General features: G+C 47.6%; 1 protein-coding gene across 1 annotated transcript in view; it reads left to right on the top strand.

Moving 5' to 3' along the window:
* The window catches only part of ARIH1 (ariadne RBR E3 ubiquitin protein ligase 1), a 131584-nt gene that overhangs the window by 30634 nt on the left and 75632 nt on the right, over positions 1 to 25318 (top strand). Inside the window, exon 2 of the mRNA XM_065411671.1 lies at positions 23916 to 23983. Within this exon, the coding sequence (XP_065267743.1) occupies positions 23916 to 23983 (68 nt within the window). The remainder of the gene's footprint in view (positions 1 to 23915; positions 23984 to 25318) is intronic.

The following is a 25318-nucleotide window of genomic DNA, read 5'->3' as shown; positions in this document are numbered from 1 at the left end:
GTCTTCATTTATTCACTCTAATTTAAGGTTTTGCGTGCCAGTAATACATTTTAATGTTTTTAGAAGATCTTCTATAAGTCTGTAATATATAACTAAACTATTGTTTTATGTAAAGTAAATAAGATTTTTAAAATGTTTAAGTAACTTCATTTAAAATTAAATTAAAATGCAGAGCCCCCTGGACTGGTGGCCAGGACCCGGGCAGTGTGAATGCCACTGAAAATCAGCTTTGGCACACATGCCATAGGTTGCCTATCCCTGCTTTAATGCTTTAATAGCTATGGCTGTTGTACTGGCTTGACAAGATGTGGAAATTGAAAGGGCTGCCAATCATCATTCCTCGTCTTCCAACATGAGGAAGTTGTTCTAAAAGACCATTAACAGACCAAAGTAAGTGTTACGTTGAAAGGTATTAATGGCCACCATCTGATGCCTCTTTGATTCAAAGATAATCCCAGACCTAGGCCTAGTCTACACTAAAAAGTTAGGCTGACAGAGGTCCTTGCATTGACCTGTTTGTGGATGTGTCAGCGAGAAACAAATTTGAGTGCAAATGTAAGCGCCCAGTTACAGCGAAAAAGTAAAACCACCTCCCTGAATTATGTAAAGACATACTCAACCTACTGATGTCCATGCTGTGCGAGGGTAGACACTGCGTGATCTGTGTTGACTCAACAGTCCTCCAGCAGTTGTTCATATTGCCCTATTCCCTGCAACAGTGACCGCTCTGGTAGCAATTGTGACCTACAGTGTCCAGGGGCCACGAAGACTGGAAAATTCCCTTTATATTTTTGAAATGCCTTTTCCTGATTGCCCAGGTGGCTTAGCTCACCTAGCAGATCTTCCTTGTTGTGTGCAGCTGGCCACGCTGGCTCCATGTATTTGATGCATGCTTGCCTGGAGTAGACAGAAGGTATTGGATCTCCCGGGGAGAAGAAGCTGTCAAGCTCAGCTATGGACCAGCCATAGAAACGTGAACATCTATGAAAAGATTGCACGGGGGAAGTCAATGGTGTGTCAAGCATTTTTCCAGGCTCACTGGAAGGAGCAGTTAACTACCTCCTGTTCTTTTTGTATCTGTGGCTGCTACATACAATTGAGGGACTGCCCCAAGCACAAGGCTGGTCAGAGTTCTGTGGGCCGAGAGGATTTCCCTGATTTGTAAACATGGGTTTTGATATTGGCTTTCCAGGCTGTGTGTGTTAGAAGGAGAAAGCCAGAGGAGAGCCTGGAGAAGCAGGTGAGTGTTTGATTGTGAGAGGAAACAGAGCTTCTTGGGAACAGAGCTCACTGAAGTTGGCAACATCCTTGGGGATTTCTGAGCAAGGAAGCTGCCTGCTCTTTCTACTGCATGCAGGGAAACAGGACTTGCTGTACACATATTCTTTATCACCTACATATTGATTTCCCATCCTAAAAGAAACAAACTTGCAAGGCTCCAAATATTGGTTAAATGCTTGGGTCTAAGGGGTAACAGTAGCATTTGCTAGAAATTAAAATTATAACTGGATGAAACTAAGGGCCCTCTGCACCTCAGGATTGCAAAACTCTCTGGGGTCCCAAAGTCAGGTATAGTATAGAGCTTCCAGAGCAGACGTGGGCAAACTACGGCGGCCCGCAGGACCGTCCTGCCCGGCCCTTGAGCTCCTGGCCGGGGAGCCTAGTCCCAGGCCCCTCCCCCGCTGTCCTCCCTCCCCCGCAGCCATGCCGCTGTGCGGGCTGCACTCTGGTCCGCCGCTCCCGCTGGGCAGCGTGGGGAGCGCAGCTGGCTCTGGCTGGGTGTTGCAGCTGTGAGCTCCTGCCGCTGGTAAGGGGGTGGGGAGCAAGGGGTTCTGGAGGGCAGTCAGGGAGGAGGGGGCGGTTGGATGGGGTGGAGGTTCTGGGGGGGCTGTCGGGATAGGGAACAGGGAGGGTGGGGAGTGGGAGTCCCGGGGGGCCTGCCAGGGGATGTGGATAGGGGTTAGGAGGGCAGTTGGGACCGGGGGAGGGTTGGATAAGGGGGTGGGATCCTGGGGGGCAGTTAGGGGTGGGGGGTCCTGGGAGGGGGTGGTCAGGGGATGAGGAGCAGAGGGTGGTTAGATGGGGGTAGGAGTACCAGGGGAGCTGTCAGGTGGCGGGGGTGTGGATAGGGGTTGGGGCAGTCAGGGGACAGGGAGCAGGGGGGTTGGATAGGGGGCGGGGGTCCCGGGAGGGGGCAGTCAGGGGACAAGGTGCAGGGGGCATTGGATGGGTTGGGGGTCCTGAGGAGGGCAGTTAGGAGGCGGGAAGTGGGAGGGGGCGGGGGCCAGGCTGTTTGGGGAGGCGCAGCCTTCCCTACCTGGCCCTCCATACAGTTGCGCAACCCCGATGTGGCCCTTGGGCCAAAAAGTTTGCCCACCCCTGTTCCAGAGGCATCTTATCTAAGTGGCTCATTGTGGTGCATTAATCCTTGTATGGAGTGTTACAACCTTAGGGTAGGTTTCAGAGTAGCAGCTGTGTTAGTCTGTATCCGCAAAAAGAACAGGAGTAGGTGCCACTAGTACTCCTGTTCTTTTAACCTTAGGGTAAAAATTGTTTGTTCTTTCCTGTAATGGATATACACCTCTACCCCAATATAACGCGACCCGCTATAATACGAATTCAGATATAACACGGTAAAGCAGCGCTCTGGCGGATCAAAGCAAGTTCGATATAATGCGGTTTCACCTATAACGCAGTAAGATTTTTTTTTGGGGGCTCCCGAGGACAATGTTATATCGGGGTAGAGGTGTACTAAGATGCTGCTGGGTCATATTCTGCTGTAATGACAGCCTGTCTTACAGCCCTGTGGGTAACACTACAACAGGTACTAACCATTTCAGAAATCTGGAAAGGGTTATACCAGTGGTTTTCAAACTTTGTATTGGTGACCCCATTCATATAGCAAGCCTCTGTGTGACCCCCCCCATATAAATTAAAAAGGGGGGGTAATTTAATTTAATGGGGGCTTGGGGCTGTCCCCATGGAGCTGACTACTCATGATCTGCATGTAACCACCTTGCAACCCCTTGAGGGGTTCACGACCCCCAGTTTGAGAACCCCTGGGTTGAACTGAAGAACTGTTTGCCAAGGAACCAAGATTCAGTGATGCTTTGTTTTCTATTTCTTGAAAGGTGTCCAGTGGCATTGGTCACTATTTATTTGGAAGTGCCTCTAAATTTGTGGGACTTTCTTCTGGTATTTTTTAAAGGCTTAGCTTTATATACTAAGATATGTAGCACAATGAAATGCTAATAGTCAAAATATTCCTGATTGCAGATCTGTAAAAATTTCTGTTGAAAATCTGTTCCTATTCTGAGACCATTGATCCTTATCTTATAAAAACAGATGTCAAAATCTGACCTTTAATGCCTTGCTTGCCTGCAATCCATATGCAGTTTTTAATTGTCATGATGCAGTAGCAGAGCTTATGCAATCATCTGAGACAGCATATGATTTTTCGAGAATGTTTGGGGAGCTTGACAAATCAAGCTGATCTGTAGTTGAGAAATGTTACTAGTGCAGAGGCTGAAGTTAACATTCCTCACTTGGGAATTCATTTGTGTATTCAGTGTTTTAAGAGCTTGATGAAGCAAAGTAACCTTTTGTGCCTATTAATGGTTAACCTAGAAGCTTTCCAGAGGGCACTCAAACAATAAAATATAAAGCAGTTGATTAGTCTTTGTCCATTATTAGGCTACATTAGTGATTGGCTATCTTTTTGTGCCATAACACTATATATCATTTGTAGAAATATTGAACTGAATTCCAAATCACTGCTCTGATGCGCCATTACCAGCCAGCCTTTTTTCAGTAGGCACCGCAGCAGTCTGGGCCTTTGGGGAGGAACTTGGGGAGGACAGTGATGATGAGCTGATGAGCTCTGGAAGGCCAATTCCAAGCTTAGGAGTGGCATGCCAGAATGCATGAAAATATTTTGAAAGTGACAAAGCAGGCAGATGAAACTGACCTCATTAGCAGGGTTGAAAATTAGAACAGGTGGGTAAGTAGGGCAGGTTAGAAGGCTTGTCTACAGTGCCCCAGCTTGTTGTTCAGTAACTTGCTGCGTGGACACTGCTATGGCACACTGGAAGTCCGGAAGTGTGGCTTGGCTTGCTATTAAGTGTAGGGACATTACTGGTTGGCAAGCTGGTGTGCTATAGAGTCGCACCTTGTTTTGCTGCAGAGTAACTTGCTGTGCAGACAAGCCCAGAGTTCAGCAGGGCTTTGCAAGTGTTAAGTTCAAACTTGAATTGGGGAGGAAAGAGAAGGAACCAACGGAGGGATTCAAAAGGGGTGACCTGGTCAAAAAGAGAGACAAGGCGTTTGATCTTAATTTAACTTAACTGCATTTTATGTGGACTGGAGAAGGTAAAATTGCAGTCGAAGGCCAGTAAGGCGGAGCTTAGAAGAATCCAGATGGGAAATAGGATGTGAACAAGCTTCAGCTTTAGGGATAGAAAGGCTGCATCTTGGTGAGGAAGGATTTGGTCGTGGCTTGAGGGGTTGTGCTAGAGAGGGAGGAGTTTTCCGCAGGTCACAAGCCTGAGTGACTGGTGGTGTTCAGTGGCAGAAAATTGGGATCACAGCATGTTAAGCTTAAACTGGCAGACACACATTTTGGAAAGGGTGTCAGAGAGGCTGTCAAGGCTGATTCCCCCACTCTGGCACTTCGAGTGCAGAAGGTGTGGGCCCGCAAGGACTCGAAAAATTAATACTGGCCACTGCAGCGTTGTATTAAACTTCCAAGGTTACAGCTGTTCTCTGACCTTGGATTGGTAGATGCTGCCGCCACCCAAGTGGAAAACCCCTTTGAGAGACCAGGAAGGCACACTTGGGAATTCCTTCCTGTGGGGTACCCCCAAGCCCTTTCACCCTCCTCCCTCCCCGGGGAAGAGCTGAAAAGAAAAACAAAGGAAATCAGCTGTTGCCACCAGCTAATTAAACAACATGTGCACAAACCTCTTAGGACACAAAAATCCAATCCTGTTCTTAAAGGTAAATTTTATTAAAAACAAAAAGAAAGAAAATTCATTTGGAAACTCAGGCTATTGCTAGATTTAAAAAAAATCACTTACAAGGATTAAGCATCAAGAATAACGTTCTTGATGTCCAGCTTAAAGGTTACAAGTGAAACAAAAGCATTTGGGGTTAGCACAGACGAGTCCACAAGCCATAAAGAAATAAAAAGAGAGAAACCTGATCGCGTCTTCCTAGACATTTCCTGATCTACTTACATATCTGGGGTTTCAAATGAGTAGTTTCTAGGTACAATACCAATGAATTTTCATACCTGGCCCCAAGCTTCTGTCTGCCTCTCCCTGAGAACAACAGATAGACAAAAGGGGAGTCTTGTTTCAATTTTAAAAAGTTCTAGTCTTCCCATTGGCTCTTTTGGCCAGGTGCCCACTCACTTCTTTTAACCCTTTACAGGTAGAGCAATTAGAGAACAGCTACTAAGAGGGATTTTATAGCTACTGGCTCGCTGGGTGTCCATAAAAGGGAGCTCTTCCCCTCCCCCCCCTTTCATTTATATCAGAGGCAGAATGGGTGAAGAGGAGTCCGGGAGTGTAGAGACATTTACAAGTAATCAGTACAGCAATAATAGTTGAAAACATGCGAGCAGCTGAAACCACCCAGAGATGGTGTAGACTAAGAGGAGGAGGTGGCTACGAGTACAGCTCTGTTGCCCAGGGGACAATAGGAGAGATGAAGAGGACCAGCCAGAAGACACTGAATAACTGAGCCTTCAAAAGTAGAAGCAGGAGAAGAGAATAATATCATGGAAACCCAGTTGAGAGTCTTTGAGGGTGGTGAAATCATGCTGTTTGACCCTAAAAAGGCAGAACTACAGGAGAGAAAAAATCTGTGGTGGAGGAAGTCCATGTGGTCACTGAAGACTGAGGGCTTGGCTACACTTGCAGATGTAGAGCGCTGGGAGTTAAACCAGCCTTTGGAGACCGCAGCAAGGAAAATGCTGCCGTGTGTTTACACTGTCAGCTGCAAGCACACTGGCGTGGCCACATTAGCCGCTCTTGCAGCGCCACAAAGAGCAGTGCATTGTGGTAGCTATCTCAGTGTGCAAGTGGCTGCAGCATGCTTTTCAAATGGCGGGGGGGTGGGGTGGAGTGTGACAGGGAGTGTGTTGTGTGTATGTGGGGGGGAGAGACGGTGTGTTTTGGGGGGCAGAGAGAGTGTCAGCATACTGTCTTGCAAGTTCAGACAGCAGCAGACCTCCCTCCCCCACCTCTCTCTCTCACACTCACAACAGCAGCATTCCACGGTAATGGTTTGCTTTGTCCTGGAGCAGATAAGCATGCTGGCTGCCAGAAATGGAGCTTTGAAAGGGGATATCTGCATGCCTGCAGCAGAGTTCAAAACAATGACAAGAGTGGCCACTTGACTTCAGAGGATTATGGGACGTTTTCGGAGGCCAGTCACAGAGCAGTAATGCAACACGGCATTTCAACCAGGGCGCAGCAAGCGTTGTGCTTCTCGTGGAGGTGGATTACCAGGAGCTCTCCAGCTGCACAGTCCAGGCGCTCTACGTGCTTTGCCAGTGTGGACACCTCAGGAGTTAGGGCGCCCGGGGCTGATTTAATGCGTTCAAACTTGCAAGTGTAGCCAAGCACTGAGTCATGCAATAGCAGTTGAGCGGTTGGAATTTGGAACTGAGCCATGGTTGGGATTTATTTTAATAGGGTGGACTTTGTGCTGAAAGAGAAGGGTAGAGAGTCAGGTGGAAGGGAGAGGAGTGGGAGGGACTTGACAAGTCTGCAGAGGCGAGGGAGGTGGCAGAAAAGTTACACTGGTGGATTTGGTGTGAGGGGTAATGTTAAATGAGATAACTTAGTGGTATCACATACAGCCCCTAGCTAAAACCTCTCCAGCGCATTATCCACGATCTACAACCTATCCTGGAAAATGATCCCTCACTCTCACAGACCTTGGGAGGCAGGCCAGTCCTCGCTTACAGACAACTCCCCAACCTGAAGCAAATACTCACCAGCAACTACACACCACACCCCAGGAACCAATCCCTGTAGCAAACCTCCTTGCCTACTCTGTCCCCATATCTACTCTGGTGACACCATCAGAGGACCCAACCACATCAGCCACACCATCAAGGGCTCATTCACCTGCACATCCACTAATGTTATATATGCCATCATGTGCCAGCAATGCCCCTCTGCCATGTACATTGGTCAAACCGGACAGTCCCTCCGCAAAAGAATAAATGGACACAAATCGGACATCAGGAATGGTAACATGCATAAGCCAGTAAGTGAACACTTCAATCTCCCTGGTCATTCTATTACAGATTTAAAAGTCACTATCATTGAACAAAAAAACTTCAGAAACAGACTTCAAAGAGAAACAGCAGAACTAAAATTCATTTGCAAATTCAACACCATTAATCTGGCCTTGAATAGGGACTGGGAGTGGCTGGCTCATTACAGAAGCAGCTTTTCCTCTCCTGGAATTGACACCTCCTCATCTATTATTGGGAGTGGACTACATCCACCCTGATTGAATTGGCCCTGTCAACACTGGTTCTCCACTTGCGAAGTAACTCCCTGCTCTCCATGTGTCAGTATATAATGCCTGCATCTGTAACTTTCACTCTATGCATCCGAAGAAGTGAGGTTTTTACTCAGGAAAGCTTATGCCCAAATAAATCTGTTAGTCTTTAAGGTGCCACCAGACTCCTTGTTGTTTTTGTAGATACAGACTAACACGGCTACCCCCTGATATCTGATATGGAGAAAGGTGCAGGGGCAGTGATTAGCCACTCATGCAGCCTTGTCTTCACTATTTTGTTGAGTGGGGGAGTTGATGGGGTTTGAAAGTCAATTAAGGAAGTGTGGTTAAGATGGGGGAAATTAAGGGATAAAACTGGAAGTCTGGAAGCTGAGCCCATGTGGATTAAGGTGGCAGACTGACTACAGGGCCGAGCCAGGTGTCAGGTCAGAGGAGGGTAGTTGACAGCTATGGGGGAGGGAAGAGAGGGTGGGTAGTTAGATGCAGTATTGCTTGGAATAGGGAAGAGATGACAAGAGTGGGAGAGAAGCATGCCCTCTATATCTGGGAGTAATTCATCGTGGCTTCTCCTCCCCCATAACCCACTAAGAGTGCAGCTGCAGAGAGAACATGAGATGGGGAAATCCTGGCTTCAGTGAGGGCAAGGAGATGTGGGGAGCAAAAATAAAAGATGTGAATGGTATTGGTTTTTTAGATGAAGCAGGTATTCGAGAATGGGGAAGGGTGAGAATGGAGGTGAGGCTACAGATTATGGGGCGAGATAGACTGGACTGGTGGCAGGCAAGGGTTGGCTGCTGGTGGAGGGAATGCTGGCTTGAGAGAAATGACACCAAACGGTGGCAGAGCAAAAAACAAACAAACAAAAAACCCAACCTGGGCAGCAGGACTCGGGAGCAGCTGCTGCTGCAGCTCCCACTGCCGCGGGGGGAGGAAGCGGCTGCTGGCTAAGCATGTGGCACTCGGCGGCTGCGGCTCTGGCACCCGCGAACCCTCCCGGGCCTGCTGCGGGGACCCAGCGCACACGCTGCACGCGCCCAGCCCCTGGCCAGTTGCATCTGGACTGGCTGCCCAGCTGGTGCAATCCTGCGGGCAGCCCCGGAGTGGGGGCAGCAGGCCCCAGCCCCCCCGTCCCACTCGGGTCCCGCAGGGGAACGAACAGGGCTGCCGATGCTGCCGCCCGCGGGATTGCACCAGCTGGGCAGCCAGCCCAGATGCGACTGGCCAGGGGCTGGGCGCAGCGTGCGCGCTGCTGGGTCCCCGCAACAGGCCCGGGTTTGGGCCCGGGCGCCAGAGCCGCAGCCGCCGAGCGCCACGTGCTTGGCCGCTTCCTTCCCCCGCGGCAGTGGGAGCTGCAGCAGCGGCTGCTCCCAAGTCCCGCTGCCCAGGTGGGGAGAGCAACCGCCGCCTGGCCCCGCGGGCCGCCCCCCTACTCTCCCTCCAGGTACCGTGCCCGAGTACTGCCTGCTTGGGGCCAGGCCGGACTCTCACTCACCCCAGCCCCGCGCGCCCCTGCATCTCCCGGGCATGGCGTGCTGGGGAAGAGGCGGGGATTTGGGGAGGGAGCCAATGGGGGAAGGAGGGGGCGGAGTCGGGGCGGGGGGAAGGGGGCGCGAGCCCTTCCGGGCTCCACCTGTGTGCGGGAGACTTGCTTGTTTGTCCAGTGTCCCGACCTAACATTGGTCGGAACGCGGGACAAACAAGCAAATATCGGGACAGTCCCGATAAAATCGGGACGTCTGGTCACCCTAATTGGCAGTAGGTGGGAGAGCCTTTTGTGGAGGGGATGATGAGATTGAGGAAGAGCTGACAAAAGGATAGGAGGGAAGGGAAAATGAAGATTAGGATGGTACAAAGGCCATGTCTGTATGTACAGTACTGCTGCTGCATGTGTGGTGACGATGCTCTGTGCTGACGAGAGAGCGCTCTCCCATCTGCATAAAACCATCTCCGCAAGCAGCAGAAGCTGTGTTAGTGGGAGAAGCTCTCCATGGACATAGCGCTGTGCACACGAACGCTTATGCCGGCATAATTTACATTGATCGGGGGTGCTTTATTCACCTCCCTGGGTGACATAAGTGATGCCAGCATAAGCTAAATGGCTGGTGATGAAGTGATTTGACAAAGATTAGGCAAAGGATTATTAGGCGGCAGTTATTTAAATTATTGAAGAAGCCCCCTGGACAACTCAGTCTGAGTTTGTTGGACAGTTTACACATTTCAAAGCCATGAGTCCTGGAATTACCTGTAAGGCCTAAGATATTTAACTTTGTTGGTAAGCTGAGAGATGCCTGTCTGTTTTCTCTATAGAAATCCCCTGTAAGAGTAAATGGCCTCTTTCATAATTAGAGCTCACACAATAGAAGTGTAAAACAAATTGAGCCTTGTTCTGGAGGTGTGGTGTTAGTATGATTCAGGCTAAAAGAAGGTGTAAACATACCGAACAACAAGTGCATGTAATGTTTAAGCTCTAATAAAGGGTACGTCTTCACTTACATCCGGGTCCGGATGTAAGCAATCGATTTTCTGAGTTCGATTTATCGCGTCTGGTTAAGACGCGATAAATCGATCCCGGATCGATCCCGGAAGTGCCCCGGATCGATCCCGGAAGTGCTCGCCTTCGACGCTGGTACTCCAGCTCGGCGAGCGGAGTACGCAGCATCGACGGGGGAGCCTTCCTGCCGCGTCTGGACCGCGGTAACTTCGGACTAAGGTACTTCGAATTCAGCTACGTTATTAACGTAGCTGAATTTGCGTACCTTAGTCCGAAGTGGGGGGGTTAGTGTAGACCAGCCCTTAGTGATGGGGGCGGTTAGGGTAGGAGAAGGCTAAAATAGCACAGATGACTAGGTTATTGTTAGTAGGCAGTAGTGTAGGTTTCAAGTCATCTACTAACCGAACAATAGAAACAGGTATATAATGTTCAGTGCCTCCTATCAGTTGCCGCCTTTTGTGTAGCAGTATGGGACTTGAGCCATTGCCATCAATACGGAGATTTAAAGCCCTCTACTCGCCTAGGTAGGACATTGGAGATTTATTGGGGTGTTTTTCTGAGCCGCTCTTGTTGGCATTGTACACTTTTATATTGGATATTTGCATCAGTCAATACTGACTCCCATGTTTAACTCCCCCACCCCATTAATTTAGACCATTCCAGAGAGCTATGGAAGAGTGTGCAACCCAGAGGTGGTCCTGGAAATGAGTAGCTGGAGGTCAAGAAGCTTGATCGCTACCCTTAAACTGGACTGTGAATGTGCACAAATGGCTGTGGAGGGGACAGGCTTTATTATATTGCTCAGGCAATTGAGAGGTTATGATAAAGCTTTATAGTTTTTTATACAGGTTGCTATATGTAAATGAGTTTACCTTTTAGTGGTAATGTTGTTAAAATACCCAAGGTATAACATTTCAGATCAATATGTGGACCTAGATCAACACTGCACAATGCTGACCTGACCTGTACACTAGTTTTATAAGACAGATCAGTGACTTGGCAGAGACGATTTTCCACACATGCTCAAAAATGCTTGGCATGCCAATATTGGCAAACCTGTTAAGTTTTGACTGATTAAATATTTGCAGCATGGGATGACTGCAGTACTAGCTTGATGCTGCTTTATTAAAGGAAGATGTGGGTGGTGGTTGTACATGTGGTTGGCACAGTTGCCAACTTTCACGTGATAAATAAGCACCCTGACTTTCACAATAAGACAAAAATCAAGCTAATCCCATTTCAAAACAAGCCAATCCCTAAGAACCCCAACACTCTGTGACTAGATCCCCCCCCCCCTCCAGCGTGCAGTCTGGAACTGTGGTGGGCCCACTGTGCACCCCTGACTCTTCCCCCCCCCCTTTCCCCTGCTTGCCTGGAGCTGATCTACTCTCCCCCCTCTCCCCCCAAAGGCAACAAGCTGCAACGAGCTACAAGCCCAAAACTAGCCAACAAGCAACTCACAAGCCAATTAAGCCAAAAACAAGCCCGATTTCTGCATTTTTTCCCCGCAGGTTTGGCATGTCTGGGCTGTTTCAAGCACTTAACTTCCAGTTTTTAAACTGCTCATCTTACAGAGGCCTGTCTTACACCAGCTTATACAAGATGTCATCGCCAGGTAGAACTTTGCATTCTGTATGCTCAAACACCTACTTTGAAACCAGCTGGCTGCCACTTGCTAAGGAATTTAAATACCACCTTTCTTAGTGTGTATGCTAGTGGAATGTACCTGAGCCTGTCATTCAAATACTTGAGCCATTCGAAGAGTTGTAGAGAGGTTCAGGAAGAGTCAGCATTTTTGAGGGTCTCTGCATGGTCAACTCATGTATATGAAGAAGTATGACACCAGGCATAGATTGCATGTTCAATCAGAAGTTGTATTAGAAAGGTTTGACCACGTAGAGTCCAAATAAGGCTTAACAGTGGCATGTAGGTTCTATTCCCTGCTGTCAATTTAATCCTTTGATGCAAATTTGTAGAAATGCAGAAGCTGCCACATTTAAATCAATGCTGTATAATGGCAATATCCAAGATGAGGAATATATCAATGCCCTGTCTTGAGGGGGTGGAGGAGTTTTGCTGGGGAGCTAAGCATGAGCTGAGTTTTATTATTAAAAGGCTATTTATGTGTACTGAACACTCAAATTGGAACAGCAGGTTGTCCCCAGTGCATGGTGAGAAGCTGATTTCTTCAAATGCATTTTTGTCCATCATCTAAAAGAGTTAAACTGCCTTGAAATTGAATGCAGTGACCAATCAAATACTGCAAAATGTCACTCAAATGCTGTTTTCAAAAGCCCCATTTTAAATTAATGTTCTCATAATCTCTCCTAAACTAGTTTGCAATTCATGTATTATATCCAGGGTTTTAACTTTTCTCTTTAGGGGAGAGGGATTTTCCTCTTTCATGCCCTCCATATATTTGCCAACAATATATGGGAAGGTTTTATTTGGTAGCCAAAAGAAATTGAATCTAACACTAAGTGGATTTGTAGCTTAGCTATAAATACAATCAACCCCCCAAAATTAAGGCGTTTGTACTTCAATCACCCATCACTTTGCAGTAGAAGTACTCCAAAACTCCACCAAACCTGCATTCTAAAGTTTATAGGATGCTCATCTGCGTCTTTCCTGCATTTTTCTTTTCATGTTTGCTCTCTACTTCTGCTGTATCTAAACACCAGAGATAGGAAGGTTAGAGATACTCATTTAGAACAGATTGAGTCTTCAGACAAGTAGTGACAGTCCTTCAAATTCTGTGAAGCAGTTTGGATTTTCTTCCCTTCCTCTATAGGCAGATTTACTGTATGTATATTTTACTAGAGTTGTCAAAGCTTGTTTTTAAAGTGTTGCTAGAATTTCTTTCAACAAAATGGCTGCTTTCCTCTTTCTTAGGTTTCCCTTACTATCAAGATATCAGTAGTGTGTGTTTTTTTTTTTTTTTTTACTAGCTTCTAGTGAGCGGTAGGCAACCTTCTTTCTAGGTCTAAGCATGTAGAGTTAACAGGTCTTGTGTGATGAATCTGTTTTGGCTGTCCTCTCAAACATTGTTTGAATGAAAATCTAATATTGGAACACAAGTTAGTTTCTCCCTTCCTTGCCATCTGTTTCTGGCTGCTTTATTTGGTTATTAAAATGTGTTTTTGTAAACAGGAGATGTCCTTATAGCCCAGTTCTTCCTGCTGCTGCTTCAGACTAAAGCCTATCTTTGCATCATCACAGCTTGCCTGTAGCAAATGTTTCTGGTGGCACAAACAAAGGATTATAATCATGTGTGCAAGAGAAGTAACTCAACGAATAAGGGAACAAGAAAGCAAGATATTATGCTGGTGGTGTCTATTAAAATGCATCAGTTTAACTGTTCTGTAAACTTCCAATTCATTGTATAGGGAATTAAAGAGCCAAAAGAGAGTGAGTAAATATATGTCCATACAGTAGTAGCAGTGTTAAAGCATTGCGCAGTCGGGTTTCACAATGAAAGTAACTTCCTTCAAAAACATAGTCTCAGACATCATTTGCACAGATTATTTTTTGTGTGTAACTTCATATTGGGCTGCTAGTAGTCACTTTTTAAGTACCACAATCCTTAAAGCCAAAGATTTTCACATTTGCAGTTAACTGTGGCTAAAATCACATGTTGATTTTTACCAAATTAAGCCTTTTAAACTTTTCTACTCCCTGGTTTCCAGGGTGCTGTATTGCTTAATTCATGGACAAAGATTTTATTTCTGCTAGTACAGTAGGACAAAGGGGCAAAGATGTTATGTCCTGCCTTCTGTATAAACAAAACAACCAGCTAAGTTTTAAATCTTGAATCGTTGCTGTGGAAAACAGATAACCCAGTTTTTTGGCTCTGGTAGGAGCTTGGTGTGCTGCCAGTAAATCTTTGACTTACTACATTTAATTAATTTGGTAGTGAAGTAGCTAAGGGAAACTGAACCCCAGCTGGTTTGTAGAAGTGAACCACTTTTCTGACTGCAAACACATTGCAACATACTGGGTCTGTAATGTGACATCAGTGTCACAGGTATAATTCTGGTGTAGCATACCCTTTTGTGACATTGAAGTCTTCCACCATTGAAGGAAGAGAGGAAAATAGTTTCCTTTAGTTTCTCTTTATTGTTACATTGCTGAAGATGTCTTGGGGACCCTGACTTAGAGGATTTGATGTAGAAAGCTGCAATGCCACTTCACTGGGAAAACAGCAGAATCCACAAATGAAACTAATTCATCTTTCAAAATACTTACTGTAAAATGTCAAGTCAAACAAAAATTATTCACCAAAGTGCAATCTGTATCCAAAGCATTTGACTAAAAATTGTTGCTGATCTTCAAAATAGCATAGTCACTGGTCTTAAGATGTCTGATGTGTCTGTATCCACACTGTCCTTCTGCTTTCTTCAGCCTGCCTGTAGCAAATGTTTCTGGTGGCACAAACAAAGGATTATAATCATGTGCGCAAGAGAAGTAACTCAACGAATAAGGGAACAAGAAAGCAAGATATTATGCTGGTGGTGTCTATTAAAATGCATCAGTTTAACTGTTCTGTAAACTTCCAATTCATTGTATAGGGAATAAAAGAGCCAAAAGAGAGTGAGTAATTTGGTACTGGTGTAGCGACTTCACTACACAATTTATTACAAAAAGGGCCTACCTGTCCACTGCTGCTGTGCCCAATTGATCTCTGAAGTGCTTAATGGGAACTTGCAGAAGTGTGAATTTAGTGGTCCAAGGGCCTGGTGGATGCTGCAGCAGAGGGAGGACAGCACTTCAAGGTAATTAAGACCATCTTAACACCTTAGTGGGGGGGGGGGGGGGGGGAGGAATAGGGAAACATTGCTTCCTTGTGCATCCTTCTGACAAATTCACTGCAACAGGAAATATCGTAGATTACATTTGTAAAAAGCTACATGTTTTCTTGTTGGAGATTTGCTTAGAATTCTAGTGCAAGGCAAAGCTAACTGTCTTTAAAATAAAACACATTGTTTAAATCAATGTGTGATGATGCTGGGATGATTAGCTGGAGAAACCCATATATGGCATTTGTCTGATATGCTTGGCAGGATACTGCCTGAGACACTGCAACAAACACTGCCTAATTAAAATAGAAAGGGATTTTTTCCTAAAGTACAAGTTTTAGTGATTGTAAGTTTTGAAATTGTAACTTGTGACCTAGGTAGTCTGGTGGTAAAATCAACTCAAACACCAAAAGGGCAGTGTCACAGGGGGTGGCCCTTTCAAGGGAATTACGGACCAGTCTTTCCATGATGGGCTCTGTTAAGGGGAATGAGCCAACCCAGATCCATCCAGTCACCTGGGTGGAAGTTAACTCATTAGGGAACACCTGGGCCTAATAAAGGCTTATGAGGGTTCAGTCAGCCCCAGAATGCAGAGGGGAAGCTCCTGGGAAAAGGAACTTTTCAGGGGATCTCTTAGCTCATCAGAAAAAGGGAACCTAGGCAAGGTGCTCCTGCAGGGAGCAGGTTCCAAAAAGGCTACAAGTAACAAAGCCTTAGGAAGGCCCAGTCCCAACAACAGGATCTTGCCAGACAGTAGCAAGAGGCCCAGGTCGCTGGGGAACTACATGCTGCTCCAGAGAAGAGCTGCATCAGCTTGACCTCTCCAAGGGCCCTGAGTCCACAAAAGGAACCCTTCCCAAGGTGATGGCAGGAGGCCTGACTCCAGAAGAGGGTCCCAGGTTGTGAGGGCATTAGTGGTGAAGAGCCTGGATAGAGGACTCATGTGGAGAAGACAGACTGATAGTAAGTTGGATATTAGGAAAGGTGGTGAAGCACTGGAATGGGTTACCTAGGGAGGTGGTGGAATCTCCTTCCTTAGAGGTTTTTAAGGTCAGGCTTGACAAAGCCCTGGCTGGGATGATTTAGTTGGGAATTGGTCCTGCTTTGAGCTTGGGGTTGGACTAGATGACCACCTGATGTCCCTTCCAACCCTGATATTCTAGGATTCACTCACCTACCCCCAAACTAGGATACAGGGAGTGAAGACTTGATTGCATGTCTGTTTGGTCTTTGATTAAATAAACGGCACCCCTGAAGAGGCACTGGTAGCTGTATACAAGTCTCACTGAATTTATTGGTAGCCCACAAGGGGAAACTAAGGCAGGGACACATTAGCTGCTCCACACTGGGCTGCCAGGAGAACATAAGAACGGCCGTACTCTGTCAGATCAGTGGTCCCTCTAGTCCAGTATCCTGTTTTCTAACAATGGCCGGTGCCAGATGCTTCAGAGTGAATGAACAGAACAATTTATTGAGTGATCCAGCCCATCATCCAGTCCCGGTTTCTGGCAGTCCAGGGTTTACGGACACTGAGAGCATGGGGTTGCATCCCTGGCCATCTTCATTAATAGCTGTTTGTGGACCTATTCTCCATGAACTTATCTAATTGTGTTTTGAATGCAGTTATACTTTTGGCCTTCACAACATCCCCTGGCAACTAGTTTGACACGTTGACTGTGTATTGTATGAAGAAATACTTCCTTGTGTTTGTTTTAAACATGCCGCCTATTAATTTAATTGGGTGACCCCTGGTTCTTATGTTATGTGAAGGGGTAAAGAACATTTCCTTATTCACTTTCTCCACACCATTCATGATTTTATCGACTTCTATCATATCCCCCTTAGGGTATGTCTACACTACGAGAGTAGTTCGATTTTACTTAAAGCGAATTTGTGGAACCGATATTACAAAGTCGAACGTGTGTATCCACACTAAGGACAGTAATTCGACTTTGTGAGTCCACACTAACGGGGCAAGCGTCGACATTGGAAGCGGTGCACTGTGGGCAGCTATCCCACAGTTCCCGCAGTCCTCGCTGCCCATTGGAATTCTGGGTCGAGCCCCCAATGCCTGCTGGGGCAAAAAAATGTGTCGAGGGTGGTTTTGGGTAACTGTCGTCATTCAACCCTCACTCCCGCCCTCCCTCCGTGAAAGCGCCGGCGGGCAATCAGTTCGCGCATTTTTCTGGTGATTGACAGCGCGGACGCCACAGCACTGCGAGCATGGCGCCCGCTGCGATCATCGCTGCAGTTATGGCCGTTGTCAACACCTCGCACCTTATCATCCACCTTTTTCAGAGGCAGATGCTGAGAAATCGGGCGAGGAGGCTACGGCAGCGCGGTGAGGACATTAAGTCTGAGAGGGGCACAGACCTCTCACAAAGCACGGGACCCCGCGCCGTGAACATCATGGTGGCAATGGGTCACGTTGATGCTGTGGAACGGCGATTCTGGGTCTGGGAAACAAGCACGGACTGGTGGGACCGCATAGTGCTGCAGGTCTGGGATGAATCACAGTGGCTGCGAAACTTTCGGATGCGGAAGGGAACTTTCCTGGAACTTTGTGAGTTGCTGTCCCCTGCCCTGAAGCGCAAGGACACCCGGATGCAAGCAGCCCTGACTGTCCAGAAGCGAGTGGCCATAGTCCTCTGGAAGCTTGCAACGCCAGACAGCTATCGGTCAGTCGCGAACCAATTTGGAGTGGGCAAATCTACCGTGGGGGTTGCTGTGATGCAAGTAGCCAACGCAATCGTTGAGCTACTGCTCTCAAAGGTAGTGACCCTGGGAAACGTGCAGGTGATCATAGATGGCTTCGCTGCGATGGGATTCCCAAACTGCGGTGGGGCTATAGATGTAACTCACATCCCTATCCTGGGACCGGCCCACCAGGCCAGCCAGTACATTAACCGAAAGGGCTACTTTTCAATGGTGCTGCAAGCACTGGTGGACCATAGGGGACGTTTTACCAACATCAACGTCGGATGGCCGGGCAAGCTTCATGATGCTCGCGTTTTCAGGAACTCTGGTCTGTTTAGACGGCTGCAGGAAGGTATTTACTTCCCGGACCACAAAATAACTGTTGGGGATGTGGAGATGCCTATAGTCATCCTTGGGGACCCAGCCTACCCGCTAATGCCCTGGCTCATGAAGCCCTATACAGGCGCCCTGGACAGTGAAAAAGAACTCTTCAACTACCGGCTGAGCAAGTGCAGAATGGTGGTGGAGTGTGCTTTTGGACGTCTCAAGGGGAGATGGAGAACCTTACTGACTCGCTCTGATCTCAGCGAAACCAATATCCCCATTGTTATTGCAGCTTGCTGTGTGCTCCACTGTCTCTGTGAGAGCAAGGGGGAGACGTTTATGGCGGGGTGGGATGTTGAGGCAAATTGCCTGGCTGCTGATTACGCCCAGCCAGACAGCCGTGCGATTAGAAGAGCCCAGAGGGACACGCTGTGCATCCGGGAAGCTTTGAAAGCTAGGTTCCAGAGTGAGCAGTGTAACCTGTGACTATTAAGTTTGTTTAAACAGAAGCTGAACCTGCCCCCTTTTCTTTACCCAGTTAATGCTGACTATCCTCTCCAGTTACCAACCCCCTTCCCCCCCCCCCCCAACACACCTTTAAAAATAAAATAAATGAAACTTTGTTCATTAACACCGTTTTCTTTATTAAGGATTTCGTGGTAAAGTGTTGAAACTGGGACGCAGACTGTGATGGGGAGCGGGTGTAGTGATGGAAAGGACACTTCTAAACTCGAGGAATGACCGGCTCCTGCTCCTAGAGCGGTTCGCAGTGGTGGACTGGTTGTTTCAATGGAGCCTGCCACCCCTCCTTTTCGGGACTCTGTGTGGGGGGGCTATGTGACTTTGTGGCGGGGGAGGGCGGTTACAGATCCCCTGCTGCGTGGCTCTGTCATCCAGGCTAAGGACCGCTGCATAAGATCTGTAACCGCCCTCCCCCGCCACAAACTCACATAGCCCCCCCACACAGAACATGAAAACCACCTCCCAGACTGACTAGGGTGCCTAGTGACTGCAATGTGTGTGTGACCTTCTGCTGAACCTGCCCCCGTGTCTGTACCCTGGTAAAGGTGACTGTCCTCTCCAATTACCAACCCCCTTCCCCCCCCTTCAAAACACACTCTCCTCTAAAAGAACATGACAGAAACAGTAATTAACAAACGTATTTTTTATTAACAACTACACAGTTAGGGGATGAAACTGGGACGGGGGCTTGGGTTCGGTGCTTTTGGAGTGAAGGAAAGGACTTACCAAATCTTTGGGAATGAGAGCCTTCTGTTACTTGAGCAGTCTGCAGGGGTGGAGTGACTGTTTTCATGGCCCCTGCTGCCCCTCCTTCTTGGGACTTTGGGTGAGGGGGGGATGGGACTTTGGCGGGGGAGGGCGGTTAGAGATAGAATGCAGCGGGGCTCTGTCCTCCTGCCTCTGGTCCTGCAGAACATCTACAAGGCGCCGGAGCGTGTCCGTTTGCTCCCTCATTAGTCCAAGCAGCGTTTGAGTCGCCTGCTGGTCTTCCTGCCGCCACCTGTCCTCCCGTTCGCTGTGTGATCGCTGGTATTGCGACATGTTCTCCCTCCACTGGGTCTGCTGTGCCGCCTCGGCTCGGGAGCAGCCCATAAGTTCTGAGAACATCTCGTCCCGTGTCCTTCTCTTTTGTCGCCTGATCTGCGCCAGCCTCTGGGAGGGGAATGCTGGGGTAGCTCGGGAGACACTCGCAGCTGTGGGATGGGAAAAAGGGAGTGAATTCCTCAAAGATACAGTTTTGCAAACAATGAATATAGTCTCTCTGTGAACAAGACCATGCACAGCACCTATCACATGCGCACTCAGTACAAGGTCGAATTTTCGGCCTTCCCATTGAGTGCCTGGGGTCTTGCTGTACAGATCACACAAGCGGGGCCGGACAACGGAATTCGGCTAGCAGGCGGACATGGTAAGCCATAGACTTTTGGCTGCTTAAAGCTTAATTTATAGCAGTGCCCTCCTTTCACGTTCCAAGCAATGCTCCTAGCGTTGGCCAGTTCCTGCTGCTGGCAATCCAGCCAGCATGAACTCTGCCCCGTCCCACCCCCCTTGCGGCTGTCCCCGGGAAAGATCCCTGCATGCTGCCCCTGTCACGCCTCCACCGCGTGGCTGTAAACGGCCTGTTACAGTTATGTAAAGGAACAGGCAATCAGTCCCAATACTAACATTCCCCTAATTCAAAGCAGGTCACCATGAGTGATATCACTCTGATGAGGATTTCGGAGAAAGACCGCATGCTGCGTGAATGCCAGCAAGCACCAGGGCCGTATGCCGCCATGCTTTGCGAGGCAATGATCCCGGAGTACTTGCTGCTAGCCTGGCGCGGAAAAGTTTCCTACCATGGAGGACGCAATAAGGCCGCTCTCCCCAGGAACCTGATGCAAAGGCTTTCACAATACCTCCAGGAGACCTTTGTGGAGATGTCCCAGGAGGATTTCTGCTCTATCCCCGGACATATTGACAGAATTTTCCAGTAGCTGCACTGGCAAGGACTAGAAACTAAAGCGCCTAGGGAAAACTAATCCTGAAAAACCCATTGTTAAGATACCATTCCTATTCTGTTCAAAATAAATGTTTAAAACACTTACCTACTGATCCTTCCCCGATTCACGGTCCGGGTTACTGCCTTGGGAGGGTTGGTAGGGGATCTCCGTGAGGGTGATGAAGACATCCTGGCTGTCGGGGAAATCAGCGTTGAAAGCGCTGTCGACTGCCTTGTCCTCATCTCCTTCCTCATCTTCCCCGTCCGCGAACATCTCCGAGGAAGCGGCCGTTGACAATATCCCATCCTCAGAGTCCACGGACAGTGGTGGGGTAGTGGTGGCGGCCGCACCTAGAATGGAATGCAGTGCCTCGTAGAAACGGCATGTCTGGGGCTGGGATCCGGAGCGTCCGTTTGCCTCTTTGGTCTTCTGGTACCCTTGTCTCAGCTCCTTGATTTTCACGCGGCACTGCGTTGCATCCCAGCTCTATCCTCTCTCTGTCATGGCTTTTGAGATCTTCTCGTAGATCTTCGCATTCCGTTTTTTCGATCGCAGCTCCGAAAGCACAGACTCATCGCCCCACACAGCGATCAGATCCAAGACTTCCCGATCAGTCCAAGCTGGGGCCCTCTTTCTATTCTGCGATTGCATGGTCACCTCTGCTGTAGAGCTCTGCATCGTTGCCAGTGCTGCTGAGCTCGCCACGATGTCCAAACAGGAAATGAGATTCAAACTGGCCTTACAGGAAAAGGAATTCAAATTTTCCCGGGGCTTTTCTTGTGTGGCTGGTCAGAGCATCCGAGCTCGGACTGCTGTCCAGAGCGTCAGAGTGGTGCACTGTGGGATAGCTCCCGGAGCTATTAGCGTCGAATTCCATCCACACCTACCCTAATTCGACATGGCCATGTCGAATTTACCGCTACTCCCCTCGTCGGGGAGGAGTACAGAAATCGATTTAAAGAGACCTCTATGTTGAAATAAATAGCTTCGTTGTGTGGACGGGTGCAGGGTTAATTCGAGTTAACGCTGCTAAATTCGACATAACCTCCTAGTGTAGACCAGGCCTCAGTGTCGTCTCTTTTCCAAGCTGAACAGTCACAGGCTTTTTAATCTCTCATATGAAAGCTGTTCTGTACCCTAATAATTTTTGTTGCACCTTTCTCTGTACCTCTTCTAATTCTAATATCTCTTTTGAGATGGGGCGACCAAAACTTCATGCAGTAATCAAAGTATGGGCATACCACGGATTTATATAGTGGCATTATGATATTTACTGTCTACTTATCTATCCCTTTCCTAATGGTTCCTAACGTTCTGTTGGCTTTTTGACTGCTGCTGCACATTGAGTGGATGGTTAGTTCTCTGAAAACATGATTTCTTCAGGATCTTGAATGGTAACTGCTAATTTAGATCCCATCATTTTGTAAGTCTATTTGCAATTTTTTCCAATGTGCATTACTTTGCATTTATCAACATTGAATTTCATCTGCCATTGTTGTCTAGTCACCCAGTTTGTAACTCTTCGCAATATGCTTTGGCCTTATTTATCTTGAGTAATTCTGTCATGTGCCAAAATTGGCAGCTCACTACCCCCTTTTCCAGATCATTTATGAATATGTTGAACAGCACTGGTCCCAGCACAGATCCTTGGGGGACCCCACTATTTCTCTACTGTGAAAACTGACCATTTATTCTTGCCCTTTCTTTCTTAGCTTTTAACCAGTTACTGGTCTGAGAGGACCTTCCCTCTCATCCCATGACTCCTTTCTTTGCTTAAGAGCCTTTGGTAAAGGACTTTGTCAAAGGCTTTCTGGAAGTCCAAGTACACTATATCCGCTGGATCATCTTTGTTCACAGGCTTGTTGACTCCCTCAAAGAATTCTAATAGATTGATGAGACATGATTTCCCTTTACAAAGGCCGTGTTGACTCTGGCGTGCAGCGTAATGCTAGCGTTGACACAGATGCTCTGAGGGCAAGCGCTCACGCTATAACAGGCATCTATTTTAGTATTCAGTTTAGTTACTACAGGAAATGTTTATGGTTATATTAGACATAATTACGTGATTATCTACTGTCTGTTCAATACTTGCATCACCCCAATACTTCAAGGGCTTTCCCTGTCATTCCCATCCACTGAGAAATGGATTTTAACCCACTTTGATTTGGCTTGCACTAAACAGAAAACATCTGTGGAATGTTAACATAACTGTTGTCCAGAGCTTCCTGAAGAAACATGATTGGGTTGTTGTGAGTTTATGTACCTAGGGTCCGAGTTGATCATGTGAGAAGGGAAGTGTAACAAGATAATGAGTCTTGTCCCTTCTGTAACAGCTAAGGTATGCTTTCAGACCCTGGTGGATGGTTGATGCTGGTCTGTGGGGTATCATTAAATTACAAATCATACATGATGGGGACCACATCCTTAAAGAAATCTCTCCCAAACCCCTCTTCTGGCCTTCAGACTATCTTCCAACCATGCCAAGTTCATCATCAGAAGTAAGCTCCACATAGATTAGGACCTACCAACTCAAAGTGATACCAGACCCTGCCATAACAAATGCAAAGCCGGCAGACACATCTCCACCGCTGTGATGAACAATACCTGCCACAACATACTTTAAGATCCCTAAGTCCTACCCATGCATATTACAACATGTTGTGTATCTCATACAATGCACTAAATGCCCCAATAACTATGGGTGAAATCAAACAATCATTACGCTCTCGAATGAACTCTCTCAGAAAAATGCTAAAAGACAAAAACACTATCTGTGGGTGACCATTTTTTACACAGTCACTCCACCTCTGACTTCAGTCCTCATCCTCAAAGGAAACCTGCATACCACCTTCAAAAGACAAGCCTGGTAGCTTAAATTCATAATTTTGCTAGATACTAAAAATCATGGTCTTAACGACACTGGATTTATGGCTTATTACAACAGTCTGTAACCCACCAACCCAGTTTTTTTTGTCCTGTGACTTGCAGGGGTGTTAACAGGCCATTTCACCTTGATTGGTTCCTTAGAATGTGTTAACTCCTTATGCTAAACAATCTGTTCCACCTTGTATTTAGCTGTGACTCAGACCTGAAGAAGTACCTTTCTCAGACCTGAAGAAGAGCTCTGTGTAGCTTGAAAGCTTGTCTTTCACCAACAGAAGTTGATCCAAAAAAAAATACCTCAGCCCCCCTTGTCGTCTCTTCAGTGATAAGCAGTAGACATGAAGTCAACTGCTGTGGTGACTTATATGGAGCATTGAGTCTACAACAGTTTTTTCCATTTTGCTTAAAGGAATTTCTTAGGGTAGCAATTATGAAAAATGCTTACATTCAAACAAATTTTAAGCCTATTTAATTTTTCAAATGTGCTTATCTACTTGGACTAATAGTTCACCCAGTGTGGAGACAATGAGGACAGTACAACTTGTCAATAAACATTTAGTATCCGTGGCCTCCATGTTTGCTTGTCAAGAGCCTTATTCAGGTCCCTGATCACCCATGGACCGAGTTACAAGAGTGTACTGTTGTTTGTTGTACATTTTATTTTATTTTCTCTTTCTCTAGAATCCGGCAACTATCACCAGAATACTACTTAGCCATTTCAACTGGGATAAAGAGAAGCTGATGGAAAGGTAAGTAGCCACCTTTTTGGTAGACAGACACCTTTCACTTGAAACCCATGAGAAGTGCAGATAACTGGATTGATCTAGTCATGGATCAGATGAATACAACATGTATGGAGAATCTATTATGTGAGGTAGAGGAAATTTTTCCTTTTTACATAGCAGTGCACACCAGCTATTGTTTTAGCACTGATAATTTTCAGAGGCTAATGGGGAAAGTAAATACCCATGAGAAGTATGCCCGCTTTTTTTAAGGGGGCATTTGTTGCTCTTGACTCTTTTTTTCCATCCCCCAATTCCCTTCCAGTTTCATGTGTATATGCTCTGGGAATTTTGTATTTCTGCAAGAATTCCAAATGCCCCAAGAAAGGGTGGGCAAACAAACTATGGCCTGTAGGCTGGATGCGGCCCACGAGCTGTTTTAAGCCAGCCCACGAGCTCCCGCTGGGGAGTGGGGTCTGGGGCTTGCCCCGCTCTGGCTGGGGCGCTGGGTCAGGGGCTGCACTGCGTGGCCCCACTCTGGCTGGGGCGCTGGGTCGGGGGCCGCACTGCGTGGCTCCCGGAAGCCACGGCATGGCCCCGCTCCAGCTCCTAAGCGTTCCAATGGGAGCTGCAGAGGGGTGCCTCTGGATGGAGCAGCATGCAGAGCCGCCTGGCCATGCCTCCGGGTAGGAGCCAGAGAAGGGACATGCCACTGCTTCCAGGAGCCACTTGAGGTAAGCGCTGCTCGGAGCCTGCACCCCGAGCCTCTCCCCACACCCCAACCCCCTGCCCCAGCCCTGATCTCCCCCCTGGTCCCAAACCCCTTGATCCCAGCCCAGAGCACCCTCCTGCACCCCAAACATCTCAGCCCCAGCCCTACCCCAGAGCCCGCACCCCCAGCTGGAACAAACACCCTTTCCCACGCCCCAGCCCTCCAAACCCCTCGGTCCCAGCCCAGAGCATCCTCCTACACCCCAAACTCCTCATCGCCTGCACCCCCAACCAGAGCCCTCTCCCCACCCCCACACTCCAACCCAAATTTCGTGAGCATTCATGGCCCACCATACAATTTCTATTCCCCGACGTGGCCCTCAGGCCAAAATGTTTGCCCACCCCTGCCCTAAGAGAAGCAAGCACAAACATGTTCCTGTTATCTTGCAAATACTTATAATACTCAGATTGGGTGCCTTCTGCATGTCATCTTTGCATGTTGGTCTTTTTCTGTGTCTAACATGTTGAGTCTTGGGTGGCCAGAAATAGACTCTGCATTAATCCTGCAACGACTCTATTGCTCTTGACGAATATAGGGCATCAGTATAGTATGTGCTAGCCTGCCTTGTTTTCATCTTTTGGACACTGATT

Source organism: Emys orbicularis, chromosome 10, assembly GCF_028017835.1.
Source record: "Emys orbicularis isolate rEmyOrb1 chromosome 10, rEmyOrb1.hap1, whole genome shotgun sequence".
NCBI classification, from domain to species: Eukaryota; Metazoa; Chordata; order Testudines; family Emydidae; genus Emys; species Emys orbicularis.
Note: the sequence above shows the minus strand (reverse complement) of the source record. Positions and strands in the feature narration are given on the sequence as shown.